At 42.2% G+C, this 15,208-nt stretch overlaps 1 protein-coding gene across 1 annotated transcript; it reads left to right on the top strand.

Moving 5' to 3' along the window:
- The first annotated feature begins 12,626 nt into the window (after positions 1 to 12,626).
- LOC122054711 (probable carboxylesterase 12) lies at positions 12,627 to 13,486 on the top strand. Its single transcript, XM_042616147.1, has 2 exons — positions 12,627 to 13,053; positions 13,152 to 13,486. Exons 1-2 carry the CDS (start codon positions 12,627 to 12,629, stop codon positions 13,484 to 13,486), a joined length of 762 nt encoding a protein of 253 aa, XP_042472081.1.
- The last annotated feature ends 1,722 nt before the right edge of the window (positions 13,487 to 15,208 follow it).

Genomic DNA, 15,208 nt, shown 5'->3' with positions numbered 1-15,208 from the left:
ATACAGAAGACAGATGGAAGACAGGCGGCAAAGGATGCGAGACCCAGATCAAGTAATAAAGGGACTGGGGTCTAGTCAGTCGGACTAGAGCCTCCTTCGACTAGACTTGAGGGGGAGGCTTGTGATACGGTGCATTATCGTGGGGTCGGTAAGATGATGTGGTTAGGAGTCAAGACTACAGAGGGGTCAGGCTTGCGTGGTTGTGGTCAAAGTCTCAGTTGACGTGGCAGTCAAAGGATAGGATTACAAGTTGGACCAGACCCAGCCTCAATAGCAATCAAGAACGGGACCTACAGGCCAGATAAAGGCGCAGAAGGAAAGGTCTCGGGCGAAACACAGAAGGTCAGGATAGCTTGATTCATAATGCATGCTTTTGATGGTTTATTCATAGCTTAATTTCACATTTACATCATATTTTATAATTGCATTTGAATTTGGACTTAATTGCAAATTGGCTTATAATTATGGTATTTGATGCTAATATTTGATTCTTATTTTGTAGGCATCAAAAGGGTCATGGACCCGATCAGATCAGGCTGCATTTGGGCTCAAATCAAGGGCTAATCAAGTCGATCAAGCCTTGGAGCTATTTGGACCGTTCATCTTCAATCAAGCAGATCTGAGCCATCCGTCGAAGATCCGGCTCATCCAACCTAATGAGGGATAGATCTGAGCCATAGATGAGGATCCAGAGGTTTTGATACAGATCTGAAGACATCACAGCCGTTGATCAAGCCAGAAACGATCTGGACCGTCCGATCAGTTTTGAGGAGATTTAAATAGCGAGTGAGAAGCTACAGTACCGGTGGGCTCGGCTTCGTGATTTCTGCTACAGTGTCATCGTCTTCTTCCTTGCGGCGGCCGAGTTCCCGGTGATCAGAGAGCTTGAAGGAGGTCTCCCGATTGTGATTTGGGATCTTTTTCATCGCCGCATACCTGGTTGAGGAGGTCTCCTGATCGGCGTTATTCGCTTCCACCAGAGCTTGAAGAGAGGTTTCTCAGATGCTTCTGGACGTTTTCTGATTGCCATGCCGCAGCAAACCTGGGTCAATTTGGCCGGTTGATCTAGTTTGCAACTTCAAAGATCCTGAGCTCTGTTCTTCGGCTGGTGAGGTTATCAGAGAAATGTGAGCAGAAGGGAGGTTTCCAAGATGTTGTGATCATCACCTGGTAATAGCTGGAAGCTCAGAAATTGGTTGTTGAATGCTTAAGGAGGTTTCCGAGAGCATTTCTGTTTGTGTTACAGCAGATTGGAGGAGTTTGAGCTTGGATCCGGTTTGTGGAATGCTAGGGTTTAGATTTCCTTGTTCTTGTCTTTAATTGTTCTCAAACTAGCTCAGATCATCAGATCTGATTTCCTTTACCTTGCAATTCAGATTTTGTTTCAGTTTTGATAGTTGCTTTCTTTGATTGTTTGCAATTCAAACCCTGTTTAGCTACTAACCTAGTTTATAATTACAGTCATGTTTTCTGCAATTCCTTTAGTTTTTAGTCTTCAATTCAGAAAATCTTTGTTCTAAACTTGGGTTTGTTGTGATAGAGATTGAGCTCAAATGATGAAAGAATCACTTAGTCTAAACATTGATACCTCTGTTAACATTCTTGATTGAGGTTGTGAATTGAAGTTTTGCTAATTAATGGATTAGTTTCAATGATGCAAATTTGAGGAGTGAATGAATTATTGATCTATGAGTGTGATTCGGAGTTGAATGTTAGCTCGATTCATGCAAGAATTGTTTGGTTTCAAGCTTTAAATGTTGATTTCTTATTTCAGTTATTGTATCTTAAGTTCTGTGATTGTTAATTGGATATATAGTGATTGATTCATTTGACTAAATGATGCATAAATCTGAATTTAACTGTGGCCTATTTGATGAGGAGGAAATGGATCATGTTTAGATGAGAATGAATTCTCTTTGATGCTATTCTTGACCTAGTTGGAATTAGAATTTGATTAGAACCAATTCCAGAATGCACACACATATTAGTTATCCTTGGAAAAATACGACTTGGGACTCCTTACTACACGCATTTTCTTTAGCTTAAATGGGTTCCAATCTTTATTAATTTGGAGCGCCTTGTGACATGCAAAAAGGCCGACACCAGTAAGATGATGTGGTTAGGAGTCAAGACTACAGAGGGGTCAGGCTTGCGTGGTTGTGGTCAAAGTCTCAGTTGACGTGGCAGTCAAAGGATAGGATTAGAAGTTGGACCAGACCCAGCCTCAATAGCAATCAAGAACGGGACCTACAGGCCAGATAAAGGCGCAGAAGGAAAGGCCTCGGGCGAAACACAGAAGGTCAGGATACAGACCTGGCGTATAGGTCGTGACGTACAAGCCATGGATAACAGCAGATAGATAAGGGTCGGGATACAGACCTGGCGTACAGGTCGGGAAGTATAAATCAGGGATAACAACAGACGGAAGCAGGTCGGGATACAGACCTGGCGTATAAGTCGGGACGTGCAAGCCATGGATAATAACAGACAAATGCAGGTCGAGAAATAGACCTGGTGTACAGGTCGGGACGTACAAGCCATGGATAACAACAGATAGATGAGGGTCGGGATACAGACCTGGCGTATAGGTCGGGAAGTATAAATCAGGGATAATAACAGATGGAAGCAGGTCGGGATACAGACCTAGCGTACAGGTCGGGACGTACAAGCCATGGATAACAACAGACAAATGCAGGTCGGGAAACAAACCTGGCGTACAGGTCGAGACTTACAAGCCATGGATAACAACAGATAGATAAGGGTCGGGATACAGACCTGGCGTACAGGTCGGGAAGTATAAATCAGGGATAACAACAGACGGAAGCAGGTCGGGATACAGACCTGGCGTACAGGTCGGGACGTACAAGCCATGGATAATAGTATATGAATGCAGGGCAGGAACAGACCTAGCGTACAGGTCAAGACGTACAAGCCATGGATAACAGTATATGAATGCAGGTCAGGAACACACCTGGCGTACAGGTCGGGACGTACAAGCCCTGGATAACAGTATATAAATGCAGGTCGGGAACAGACCAGGCGTATAGGTCGGGACGTACAAGCCATGGATAACAATAGATAGATGCAAGTCAGGAAACAGACCGGGTATACAGGTCGAGACGTACAGGCCATGGATAACAGTGGACATAAGCAGGTCGGGATACTAGGATACAGACAAGGCGTACAGGTCGGAATATATAAGCCATGGATAATAGCTGACAAAAGCAGGTCGGGATGCAAGCCTGGCGCACAGGTCGGGACATGCGAACCACGGATAACAGCATACGGAAGCAGGTCGGAGTACAGATCTCGGAATGCAGACCCAACGTCCAGTCACTACAGGACAAGCAAGCCGGGGAATCGTAACTGCCTGTTAGAGAATGTCAGAGAATAATCAGTGTGTCAGGGAATATGCTAACAGTCGGGGCTCATTCCCCCTTTGGTTCTGTCACCAGCCTATTAGGAGAAGTCACGTGTCATTCACCGCCAGACAAAGCCTGACAGCCGACATTCCCTAATACCCGCCAGGTCCCAGAAACATCCGTTGTAGTATAAAACCGTTGCAGGATAAAAAGGGATGCTTTATTCCTTTTGCAGATACGCTCACTCGTCATTTCTCACTAGTCTTTACTTTTCGTCCTTTCTCTGTGTTTTCTGGAGAAAAAGTACCTGACTTGAGCGTTGGAGGGCCTGACTGGGGACTTTTTCTCTGGTTTATGGTCTCTAACGACTCGTGGGCTCGTTTGAGTGTGCGCAGAGCCGTATCGTCATCGTCCTGGTCATCTCCCTTCGTCATCCACCCGTGCGAACCTTTCTGAGGGGTGCCAGGTAGATCGGACGTCACGACGACTTTCCGTCAACTTCCAGTACACCAAGGCCCGCCTCCATCCGACTCAGCTTCCGGACGGGATCATTATTATTGAATGAAGTTGTGTTAAGAAATTTTGAAATAGAACCTATATTTATATTCTGAGTTAAATTGATATAAAAAAAAAAGAAATGTCATCGAATTGTCTTCAAATGCTTGCTCGAAATGCGTACAATATCGATGTCACCCATCGGTTTATACGCACTTTCTCTCCAACCAATTAATTTTATCTAAAAGTGATTAATGAATGAAAAGTAACTAAGGCGAAAGGGAAGGGATGACAGATCTGGATGTCACCCGCCTATGCCACCTGGATCTTCTAGCTCACACATGAGCCAGGGAACAAGTCAGATGACGAGTCCATCTGGTGGCTACTCCAGCACACGGAGCCAACCTCTATCGAAACTGTAGTCAACAATGAGATCATATCCCCAATGAGGCTCCTTTATCCTCGTCGTCGGCCCTGTCATCCACATCAAGGGAGGAGGAGTCCGCTGCGAAGTGGAGCAAGAAGCTCCAGCCGACGTGAGTGTTGGAGAAATCCCAATGGTCTGTGGGACCATGTGTTTTGGTGTTTGAGCAAAGGGTTTAAGTTAGGTTTACCCTTGTTATTTGAAATGTGTACTTAAGTTGTGCAGGACTGCAGGATATACACATGTGACTCAGGTTGACGGCTTCGGGTCCGGTGAAGGATGGAGCATTCGAGGGACCGTGGACAAGGCAGCAAGGACAAGGGCCGAGGGAAGCGACTTCGAGGCATACGCGAAGGATGACATTGTGGACGAGCCGCGGGCTTGGATGCATCCGAGGGACGAGAGTCAAAGGAAGTAGACTTGAAGGTAAGAGGTAAAGGCTGCAAAGGAGAGTCAAATGAGTCGTGAGGGTCCGAGTGCTGAGAGAAATGTACTCTGGATGGGAAACCCTAGGTTTAGAGTTGTACCAGTCGACTGGTACTAGGACCAGTCGACTGATGGTAAGCACAAAGAGCTTTTGTGCCCGAACGTCTAGGCACCAGTCGACTGGTGCAAGAACCAGTCGGCTGGTGCAAGAACTAGTCGACTGGTAGAGAGCCGTTGGAGTACCATTGGGCTGGCACCAGTCGACTGGTGCAAGGACCAGTCTACTGGTAATGGTAAAATTAGCCTTGCTGATTTCTCAAGCTCTATATAATAGAGCTTGGGATGGCCGGCCAAAGTTGACGAAATTATACTTGGTTAAAGCCTAATTAATAGTCACCAAAGTGCTCAAGGTCTCTTGTGTCCAAGTGTTCTTGGTTGGTGTTGTGGTGAGGTTTCTCCGCCCACAAGGAGTTGCTTGAGTAGCCGGAGTTTGCCGGGGGCTAATCCACCAAAGGATTGGAATCGTCCACCTTACGGACAGACGTGGAGTAGGAGCATCATCTCCGAACCACATTACATCGACGTGCATTGGTTTGCTTGTTCTTTTCTTTGTCATTAGCTTTTGTATTCATAATTAGTATTTATATTTCTGCTTGGGCACTAACGAATACGTAGGAAGTGAGTAATTGGGGGCGCCGTCCATTCAACCCCCCTTCTAGCCGACCGCAAGATCCCCAACAAGTGGTATCAGATCGAGGCCGCTCTCCGTCGGACTAACCACCGAGGAAGCAAAGATGACCGGCTTGATAGATCCGCCAAAGTTCGAAGGAGGAAGCTTATGGGACATCACCTTTTGGATGGTGAAGATGAAGAACTTCTTCGAGACGGATTGGGACACAATGATGGTGGTGGAAGAGCCATTTGAAGTCCCTATAAAGACAAGAAAGGGAAGAAGCTCCGACCACGACATTGGACGGAGGAGCAAACCACACGATCGGAGGCAAATTCAAAGGTAATATCAATATTGATTGAAATTTTGCCTTCTAACGTGATAAGTCATGTAGGTGAATACAAGAACACTCACGAGTTGTGGAGCAAGGTAAAGAAAGTTCTAGGAGAAGAACTTTTGCCTACACATGATGAGATAAAGCCCAAGGAGATGAGCTTAGTAGCTCAAGAAGAGGAGGAGGAGCAACCGGAAGGTGACGAGCACTCAACTTTCGAGGAGAAGGAGGAGAAGGATGAAGAAATGTCATCCATTAGTGTGGATGAGGAGACATCCTCAAAGGTTGAGGAAGAATCCAAGACAAGTGAAGAAGAAGTCTTGGAAGTCAACCTAGTGAGTACCTTCACCGAAGCAAAGTCAAAAGATCACATTGTGTGCTTCGGGTGTAATGAAAAGGGGCACTACAAGAGTAGATGTCCTTTGGGTAAGAAAGAGGTATATCCTAAACTCAATTCAATTCATTTTGAATCTAATTTGAGTTGTAGGAAGAAGAAAGAGAAGAAGCACATTAGATGTTTCACATGTGGAGAAATGGATCACTACCACACCAAATGCCCAAGGAAGGGAGAGCTCAAGAAATTGGCACATTTGAAGATGTGGGAAAAGAAGTGGAGGAAGAATGGAGGCTCGAGTCAAGGGGGAGCTCCAAAGGTAAAGGGTAAGGTAAACCCTAGTTTAAATTTGAAGTCAAATTTAAATTCCTCCATACATGCTAGGAATAATTCTTATTATTTACCCATGAAAAAATTTGGATTTAAATATCATGATAGGAATAGGGTAAATATCGATCATAACCCTAGGAGACCTATGCATGATAGACCTAGGAAAGTTAAATTCTCATTACCTAAGGAGAAGAAGATAATAGAGAACCAAGGCATTAATCCCAAGAAGGGGAGACGTATGCCTAGGAAGGGTAGGTCTAGGAATGTCCAAGGTGGACAAATTAACTCTAGGGTTAGGAACCTAGAGAAGGAGAATCAAGCTTTAAGGGGAAAGCTTGATAAGTTAGAACAATTCCTTAAGAGATTCAATGTTGGATCTAAAGAATTAAGTATGGTATTGGGTAGTCAAAGACCCAACAATGATAGGTCGGGCTTGGGATACCGATCTAGTCCCTCCAAGGCCAAAAGGAGACCATGTGCTAGGGTGACACATGATAAGGGCAAGGGAGAGTCATCTAAAGCCAATGAGAAGAAATATGCTAGGGTTACATATGATTATGGCAAGGATGATGTGTCCAAGGTGCACCACTGTGGTTTAGCCATAATGGAGAAAGCATCTAAGAAGATGACTAAGGTTAAGAGCTCTAGGAGGAGCTCAAAGAGTCAAATTGGGATCCATGGCCAATGGATCTCAAGTGGGTACTACTTGGGAGTCTAGAGGAGCCATGGAGTGTGCCAAATGGTTTGGAGACGGACTTGAGTCTTAAACCTAGGGATTTGGCACACATGGTTTGTGTTTCATTCAAGAAATATGACATTTGGGGGTCATATAACATGATAATTAGTTTTGGATGTATAGATGGCATATAAACCAATCCTAGGGATGCATTGTGGGTTGGTATGGGCAAATACATCAAGAGGAAGCCAAAACTAGGACTTTAGGTCAAGGTTCAATTGTACCATGTAGCTAGTTTTAGATTTTGTGTCAATCTTGGGATTGGTGATAGATACATTTTGTAATGTATTTTTCCCAAGTAGACAAGGGTATAATAGACCTCTCCACAAAATTTGGGGATTTTTGGAGGTCTAGGGAATTTCTGGTGCATTTCTGAAGTTGGCCTGAAAAGGTTGATTTTTCATAAATAGGGTACCAGTCGACTGGTATAGATACCAGTTGACTGGTAACAGTGTTTTTGAGCACAGAATGTCTCTGTACGTTCATTTTTATGAGGGCAGTCGACTGGTGCCGAGACCAATCGACTGGTAATAGTAGATTTCGACCACAGAATGCTTTTGTAAGGTTCTGTCGAAGGGAGGCAATCGACTGGCACTCAGGGGCAGTCGACTGATACCAGCCTGAAAGTGTTTTTCAGCGCTGATCTTGACCCTGTTAACTAATTTAGATGTATGAAATCCATGGGGGATAAATACATGAGTTTAGGGTCAGTTTGGATGATAAGTTTTCAACAATTGGGATATTGTTGGAGAACTTTTTGATGTTAGGCAAAGGGGGAGAAGTAAGATTTAGTTGGGAAAACCTGAAAGTGTCTTTGCGTAGGGGGAGCCTTGGGATAGGTTCCAATGCATGTTGCATTTTATTTTGGCAGTGTAAGTCCAAGTGTGTAGACTTGGCAACATAAGTCCATTCGGCGGTGTAAGTCCAAGTGTGTAGACTTGGCAACGTAAGTCCATTCGGCGGTGTAAGTCCAAGTGTACAGCCTTGGCATCGTAAGTCCATTGTTTCTTTTTAGCATGTTTATTTGCTATATGTTTTCCCTAACTTAATATTGCCAAACACCAAAAAGGGAGAGATTGTTGGAGCAATCCCAATGGTCCGTGGGACCATGTGTTTCAGTGTTTGAGCAAAGGGTTTAAGTCAGGTTTACCCTTGTTATTTGAAATGTGTACTTGAGTTGTGTAGGACTGCAGGATATACACATGTGACTCAGGTTGACGGCTTCGGGTCCGGTGAAAGATGGAGCATCTGAGGGACCGTGGACAAGTCAGCAAGGACAAGGGCCGAGGGAAGCGACTTCGAGGCATACGCGAAGGATGGTATTGTGGACGAACCGCGGGCTTGGATGCATCCGAGGGACAAGAGCCAAAGGAAGTAGGTTTGAAGGCAAGAGGTCAAGGCTGCAAAGGAGAGTCAAATGAGTCGTGAGGGTCCGAGTGCTGAGAGAAATGTACTAGGGATGGGAAACCCTAGGTTTAGGGTTGTACCAGTCGACTGGTACTGGGACCAGTCGACTGGTACTGGGACCAGTCGACTGATGGTAAGCACAGAGAGCTTCTGTGCCCGAACGTTTAGGCACCAGTCGACTTGTGCAAGAACCAGTCGACTGGTAGAGAGCCGTTGGAGTACCGTTGGGCTGGCACCATTCGACTGGTGCAAGGACCAGTTGAATGGTAACGGTAAAATCAGCCTTGCTGATTTCTCAAGCTCTATATAATAGAGCTTGGGATGGTAGGCCAAAGTTGACGAAATTATATTTGGTTAAAGCCTAATTAATAGTCACCAAAGTGCTCAAGGTCTCTTGTGTCCAAGTGTTCTTGGTTGGTGTTGTGGTGAGGTTTCTCCGCCCACAAGGAGTTGCTTGAGTAGCCGGAGTTTGCCGGGGGCTAATCCACCGAAGGATCGGGATCGTCCACCTTACGGACAGCCGTGGAGTAAGTGCATTATCTCCGAACCACGTTACATCGACGTGCATTGGTTTGCTTGTTCTTTTCTTTGACATTAGCTTTTGTATTCATAATTAGTATTTGTATTTCCGCTTGCGCACTAACGAATACGTAGGAAGCGAGTAATTGGGGGCACCGTCCATTCAACCCCTCTTCTAGCCGGCCGCAAGATCCCCAACAGTGAGCACTACCGACGCAAAACGATCACTGTATCCATGCTTGCCCCGCTTGTGGTGTTTTATCCGGTACAAGACCTTTGCTACAGGGTGAGGCACAAAAAATTTGGGCTGGGCTGGAGCCCAAGATAGCCCTTGGATAGATCCTTCTCTGTCTATGATTATATAAGGTTCCACGAAAATAGATGAAGGTATAATTTTCTTTTCTTACGCGAAGATAAATTTTCTTCTTCTTCGAGTTCTTTTGCTTTCTCATTTATGCACGCGAGCCTCACATCTTAGTTTATCAGTGATTTGATTGTCAAAAAGGGTAACACCGATAATACCAACCTTTAGCTGGCAAGCTTTGCTTTGCTTTGCAAGACACCGAGAGTGGACGCACCGATTGTTGGTTAATCCTAGGAAAACGTACCGGTTCCACTATACAAAATTTTTTTGTACAAGTGTCGAACCTTTCCTTAAATAACCTATTGTGTTCTTTAGAAGTTAAATTAGGAATCGTAGACGGAACTTAACATCATTGATTCCAAATTTAACTTATCTGTTCTTAATGGTTTAGATTTGATTCGCAAGCGGAACTTAACACTATTGATTCAAATCTATCTAAGTTATTAATTCCATAAATATTAATTTTCAAAATCGGCTTCCAGGACTGCATGGCAAGGCACATGGCCTTCTTGGATATAGGAGTAACCACCACCGCCTAGGTAAATCCTTTTAAGGAAAGCAAATATTTATTTCCTTAAATAACTCTAGGTTAACCAAAAGGAACAATCGAATCACAAATTTGAAAAAGAAGAAAACACAAACTCGAAAAATAAATTCGATAAACTAGATCTAATTGCCTCTTGTATTTAGAATTCTTACAAAGAAAATAACTAGTATGACGCGGAAGAAAATTACTAGTTATACCTTCTCTTTGTAAGTTAATGACCTCGAGATCTTCTGCCGTATTCCTCGCCTCGCCTTGGACGTCGTGTGGGCGACGATCCTCCAAGATGAACACCACCCAAAAGAGCTTCTCCTCCTTGTAATATTCTGCCACCACCACCACAATAGAAAAGAGAGCAAAGGGAGAAGAGAGGGAGAGAGGGGCCGGCCACCAAGAGAGTCTCCAAGCCAAAGAATAAGAGTTGTGTCTCATGAAGCCCCCTCACCCATTCTTTTATATTACTTGCCCAAGGCAAATAAGGAAAAACTTTTTACAAAAAATAAAATCATCCAAGAGTTTTTCCTTTTCCCTTTTAATTTTTCCTTTTCTTTCCTCTTGATTGAATCAATCACCAAATCAATGGTTGTGATCAATCCTATTTGGTTTAGGATTGAGTTTGGCCGGCCCCTTGCTTGGGCACCAAGCAAGGTGGCCGACCACCATATTTAGGAAAGAAAAAATAATTTTTTTATATAAAATTTTACAAGAAGAAAAAACTCTTATAAAATTTTACAAGCTCTCTTTCCTAGAGTTAAAAAATGAAAGTTTTTAAAAATTAAAATCATGTTTTAAAATTTAAAACTTCTCTTATAAAATTTCCTTTTTTAACATGATGATAGAAAATTTTAATTTTAAAACTTATCTTCCTCCTTTTTTCTTAAACCATGAGGATGGTTAAAAAAGGAAAGTTTTAAAACTTTTAAAACTCTCTATTAAAACATGTGGCCAAATTCAAATAAGGAAAGTTTTTAAAATTAAAATCTCTCTTTTAAAACTTATAGTTTTCTACAAAGAGAAGATTTTAAAAATTCAAAAACAATCCTCCTTGTTTGAATATTGTGGTCGGCCCCTTCATACTTGGTCACCAAGCAAAGGGTCGGCCCCTATAGAAGAGGATGTGGCCGGCCCTTGCTTGGTCACCAAGCATTGGACCGGCCCACTTCTTGGACACCAAGAAGAGCCTTACATTTGGATGGACTTGAGGCTATAATGAGACTACGACAGGGACCTAGAGGAGAAATTAGTTTTGGCCTTTCGATGAGCTTGAGTATCCCGTGCTCGCCCCGAACACACAACTCAAGTTCATCGATAATAACTCATTCCACTAGAGAGTTATTACCGCACTGCCGCATCAATCCCAAATTACATTATGGGCTCCTTCTTATCATGAGTGTGTTAGTCTCCCTGTGTTTAAGATTACGAATGTCCACTAATTAAGTAAGTTACTGACAACTCACTTAATTAATATCTAGCTCCAATAGTAGTACCACTCAACTTCATTGTCATGTCGGACTAAGTCCACCTGTAGGGTTTAACATGATAATCCTTATGAGCTCCTCTTGGGAACATTCTCAACCTAGATAACTAGGACACAGATTCCTTCTATAATCAATAACACACACTATAAGTAATATCATTTCCCAACTTATCGGGCATATTGATTTATCGAGCTAAACCTCACCCTTTGATAAGTCAAAGAAATAAATATTAAATATATGTGCTTGTTATTATATTAGGATTAAGAGCACACACTTCCATAATAACTAAGGTCTAGTTCTTTTACTAAGTCAGTACAAAAAGAACTTACCTAAATGGTCATACTCAATACACTTAAAGTGTATCAATGTAATTTATTAGTCAAGATAAACTAATATTTAATTACACTACGACTATTCTGATGGTTTGTTCATTTCCATCTTAGTCGTGAGCTACTGTTTGTAGTTTATAGAGAACCGACAACATGATCTTCTGAGTGTGACACCACACTTCATATTATCTACAATATAAATTAATTAAACAATTACATTTAATAAATAAATATAAATATTGATCAATGTGATTCTTTTATTTTAAAAATAAATGTTTACAAACGCTAGGCTTTGATTTGATTAATTGATTTGATTGCAATTAGAGAATCGACATCCCATTAATTGATTTGATTGCAATTGAAATTGTAAAAGCATTTTAATCAGAGAAATTCAAAGTTAATTGAACTTTTAAAATGACTACATAATGATTTATATATAGGTAGAATTCCAGACAATTTCATATAATTGGGCTTTCTATTTATTGATAAGCTATTTAGGCGGGAAGTTTAGTTGTTACTTTATTTAGAAAACTTTTCTGTATATATATATATATATAAATTTGAATATGATACAACTGAACAAGTACAAAAGTCAATTTCCTCCCATCTTTAGCTTATGAAATACCAAAATAACTAATATTTATTAAAATTAGCATTTGGAAACCCCAAAATAAACAACTATGTATATTTAACATGTAAATCTCGAACAAAACTCCTACTTTTCTCTCCCCTATAAATTAAATACCCCTCAGCCTCAGTACTCATGTTCTTGCCCCACCCGTAGCTTATATCCTTAATGCAAATGTGGTCCGCACGAGCAGCTGGAATTCTTCTCTATATAATGGTTCTATCTTTCCTTTCGGGAATAAGTGGAATGGCATCGGACAACAACCCTGTGATCTATGACTACTCTCCTTACTTTCTCGTCTACAAAGACGGCTCTGTCAAGCGGCTCAAGGCGGAGGAGCAAACGCCGCCCGGCCTCGACCCCCTCACTAACGTCGACTCCAAGGATATCCGCATTTCCGTCGATGTCTCCGCCCGCATCTATCTTCCTCCCATCAATATCAACTTTACTAGCACAAAGCTCTCCCTCATCCTCTACTTTCGCGGCGGCGGCTTCTGCATATTCTCTTATGCCTCCCCCATCGTCCACCGCCATCTCAATGGCCTCGCGGCTGTGTCCTCTTCTATCATCCTCTCCGTCGACTACCGTCGCGCACCGGAACACCATATCCCTATGCAATATGATGATTGTTGGGCTGCTCTCGAATGGGTCGCATCCCATCGTAGCGACGCCGGTGAGAAAAATTATATAATAATTAACATAGAAATTTAAATAATATATTTTTTTAATAATTTGGCACATATATAATTAATATTCTGCATGTGTACGTAGAACCGTGGCTCCTCGATCATGCTGACTATGACAGAGTCTACTTAGCCGGCGACAGTGCCGGCGGCAACATCGTGCACAACCTGGCTATGCGAGTTGGGTCTCAAGGGCTGATCTCCAGTTATAGCTTGAAGCTAGCGGGGACGATACTACTAGATCCTTACTTCTGGGGGAAAAATCTGACAGCCTCAGAGAAAGCAGCCGATCCAGTATTAAGGAAGAAGTTGGACCAACTGTGGGGAATGATTTGCCCAGAGTCGACGGCCGGGAATGACGACCCGCGCGTGAATCCCTTGGCGGCGGGAGCGCCGAGTTTGGCAGATCTGGGGTGCACGTGAATGCTGCTGTGCACGTCGGAGAAGGACGCGATGAGGGATCGAGCGCTGATGTACTATGAGGCGTTGACGAAGGGTAGTGGGTGGCGCGGGACGGCTGAGTTGTATGAGGCGGCAGGGGAGGATCATGAATACTATCTGAATCATCCAGACAGCAACAGCACTGCTATGCTCCGTGCCAGAATCGCAGCCTTCTTGACTTGAAGTTGTTGAATCATTATGTACTCTAACTCTAGCTAGCATACCATGATAATAAAAATAAATTTCAACTCATGCTTGGCTAAGGTTTGCTTTTGTATTCCTTTTCTATTCGACATTAATTCTAAATAAAATTATAATATATAATAACCCTAAAAAGTTGAATAAAATATACTATATTTATTGAAGTAAAATATTATATCACACATTTTTAAAGGTAAAATAGTTTAATAAAATATACTATTGCGGATTTTGTCAACTCATGCTTGTGCCAGAGTCGCCGCCTTCTTGGCAATAATTAAATAAAACATACTATTTGTTGAATTAAAAAAAACAGATATCAGTCTTCTTGAACTGTTTAGTATCGTCAGCAACATGATAAAAAATATGACAATTTATCAAAAATAAAATACCTTGGATATTATATTTATCAAAAAACGCATCGCAATTTAGTTTTTATCAAAGGACATAATTTATTCATGTGAAATTCTCATTTTAACCCTCCCGCCAACGTCTCCTCCTTCGTTGTGAATTTCCAAGCATTCGACCCACAATTTGAATTATTTTAACTTTAAAATAATATTGCGTTTATTTTTCTCCCTCCGTCTGTCAACTCGGTCATGCTTGGGTGTTCTTCGTAAGTCTCCAATTTCAGCTCTAATATTGTGGCGAAATCACCCCCCTAGTGAAACCCTAAGTAATGTGTTCGTACCTTGATCAAGCGGCATCTAGCATTTAGACCTTCCGATCCAACGTTTGCAAGGCTCAAGGGTAGGGTTTTAGAGTTTCTGTCAATAATCTTCTTTCATAATGGCGCAAAGAAAGGGATCCGGTGTATCGCCCTCTCCACTTCAATTATCTGTAAAGGTATCACCTTTCGAAACTCTGTTAATCTAAAACTCTGTGATTTTGAAAAGCTCAACGAGTATGATTTAAAAATTTTTAAATTTTCAAAATTTAGGGTTCAGTGGATGTTGGTCAGAAACTACATTGGAACAGTGTATTAGGTCACTTTAAAAGTTTTTTTCAAGCATCCACAAAGAAAGGAAGACATCATGGATCTGTGATTTTATATGACTGACACATAGCAGTGATCAAACATTCACTTTTTAGCATTTTTTTGGGTATACAAGATATGCAACATATCCGTGGTATTTTGATCAATATATTTCAAAATTGGGATTCGAGTACTCAAACCTTCAGATTCTCAGGTACAATGTAATTTTATTACGAAGTAGTTGTATAGTAAAATTAAATATTTTGCAAAGGTGAATAATCTAGTCAGCTAATGGCAGTGATAGTGGATTCTTATTGCAAACGAGGGGTTTTAGGCCCGATACGATATCGTATCAGGCCCAGCGTGTGGCGAATACTTATGTATATGTTTGTAGATGTCAACTAATCATTTAACTTGGTCAAGCGTTCCGGTTGCCTTCACAAGAAGAGACGTTTCATTGCTCCTTGGTATTGCAGACTGAGGAGATTCGATTCCGATCAATTCAAATAAAGCATGCGGTGACCTCTTTC

The sequence above is a fragment of the Zingiber officinale genome, chromosome 3B (genome assembly GCF_018446385.1).
Source record: "Zingiber officinale cultivar Zhangliang chromosome 3B, Zo_v1.1, whole genome shotgun sequence".
Lineage (NCBI taxonomy): Eukaryota > Viridiplantae > Streptophyta > Magnoliopsida > Zingiberales > Zingiberaceae > Zingiber > Zingiber officinale.
This window is presented reverse-complemented; position numbering and strand designations above follow the sequence as displayed.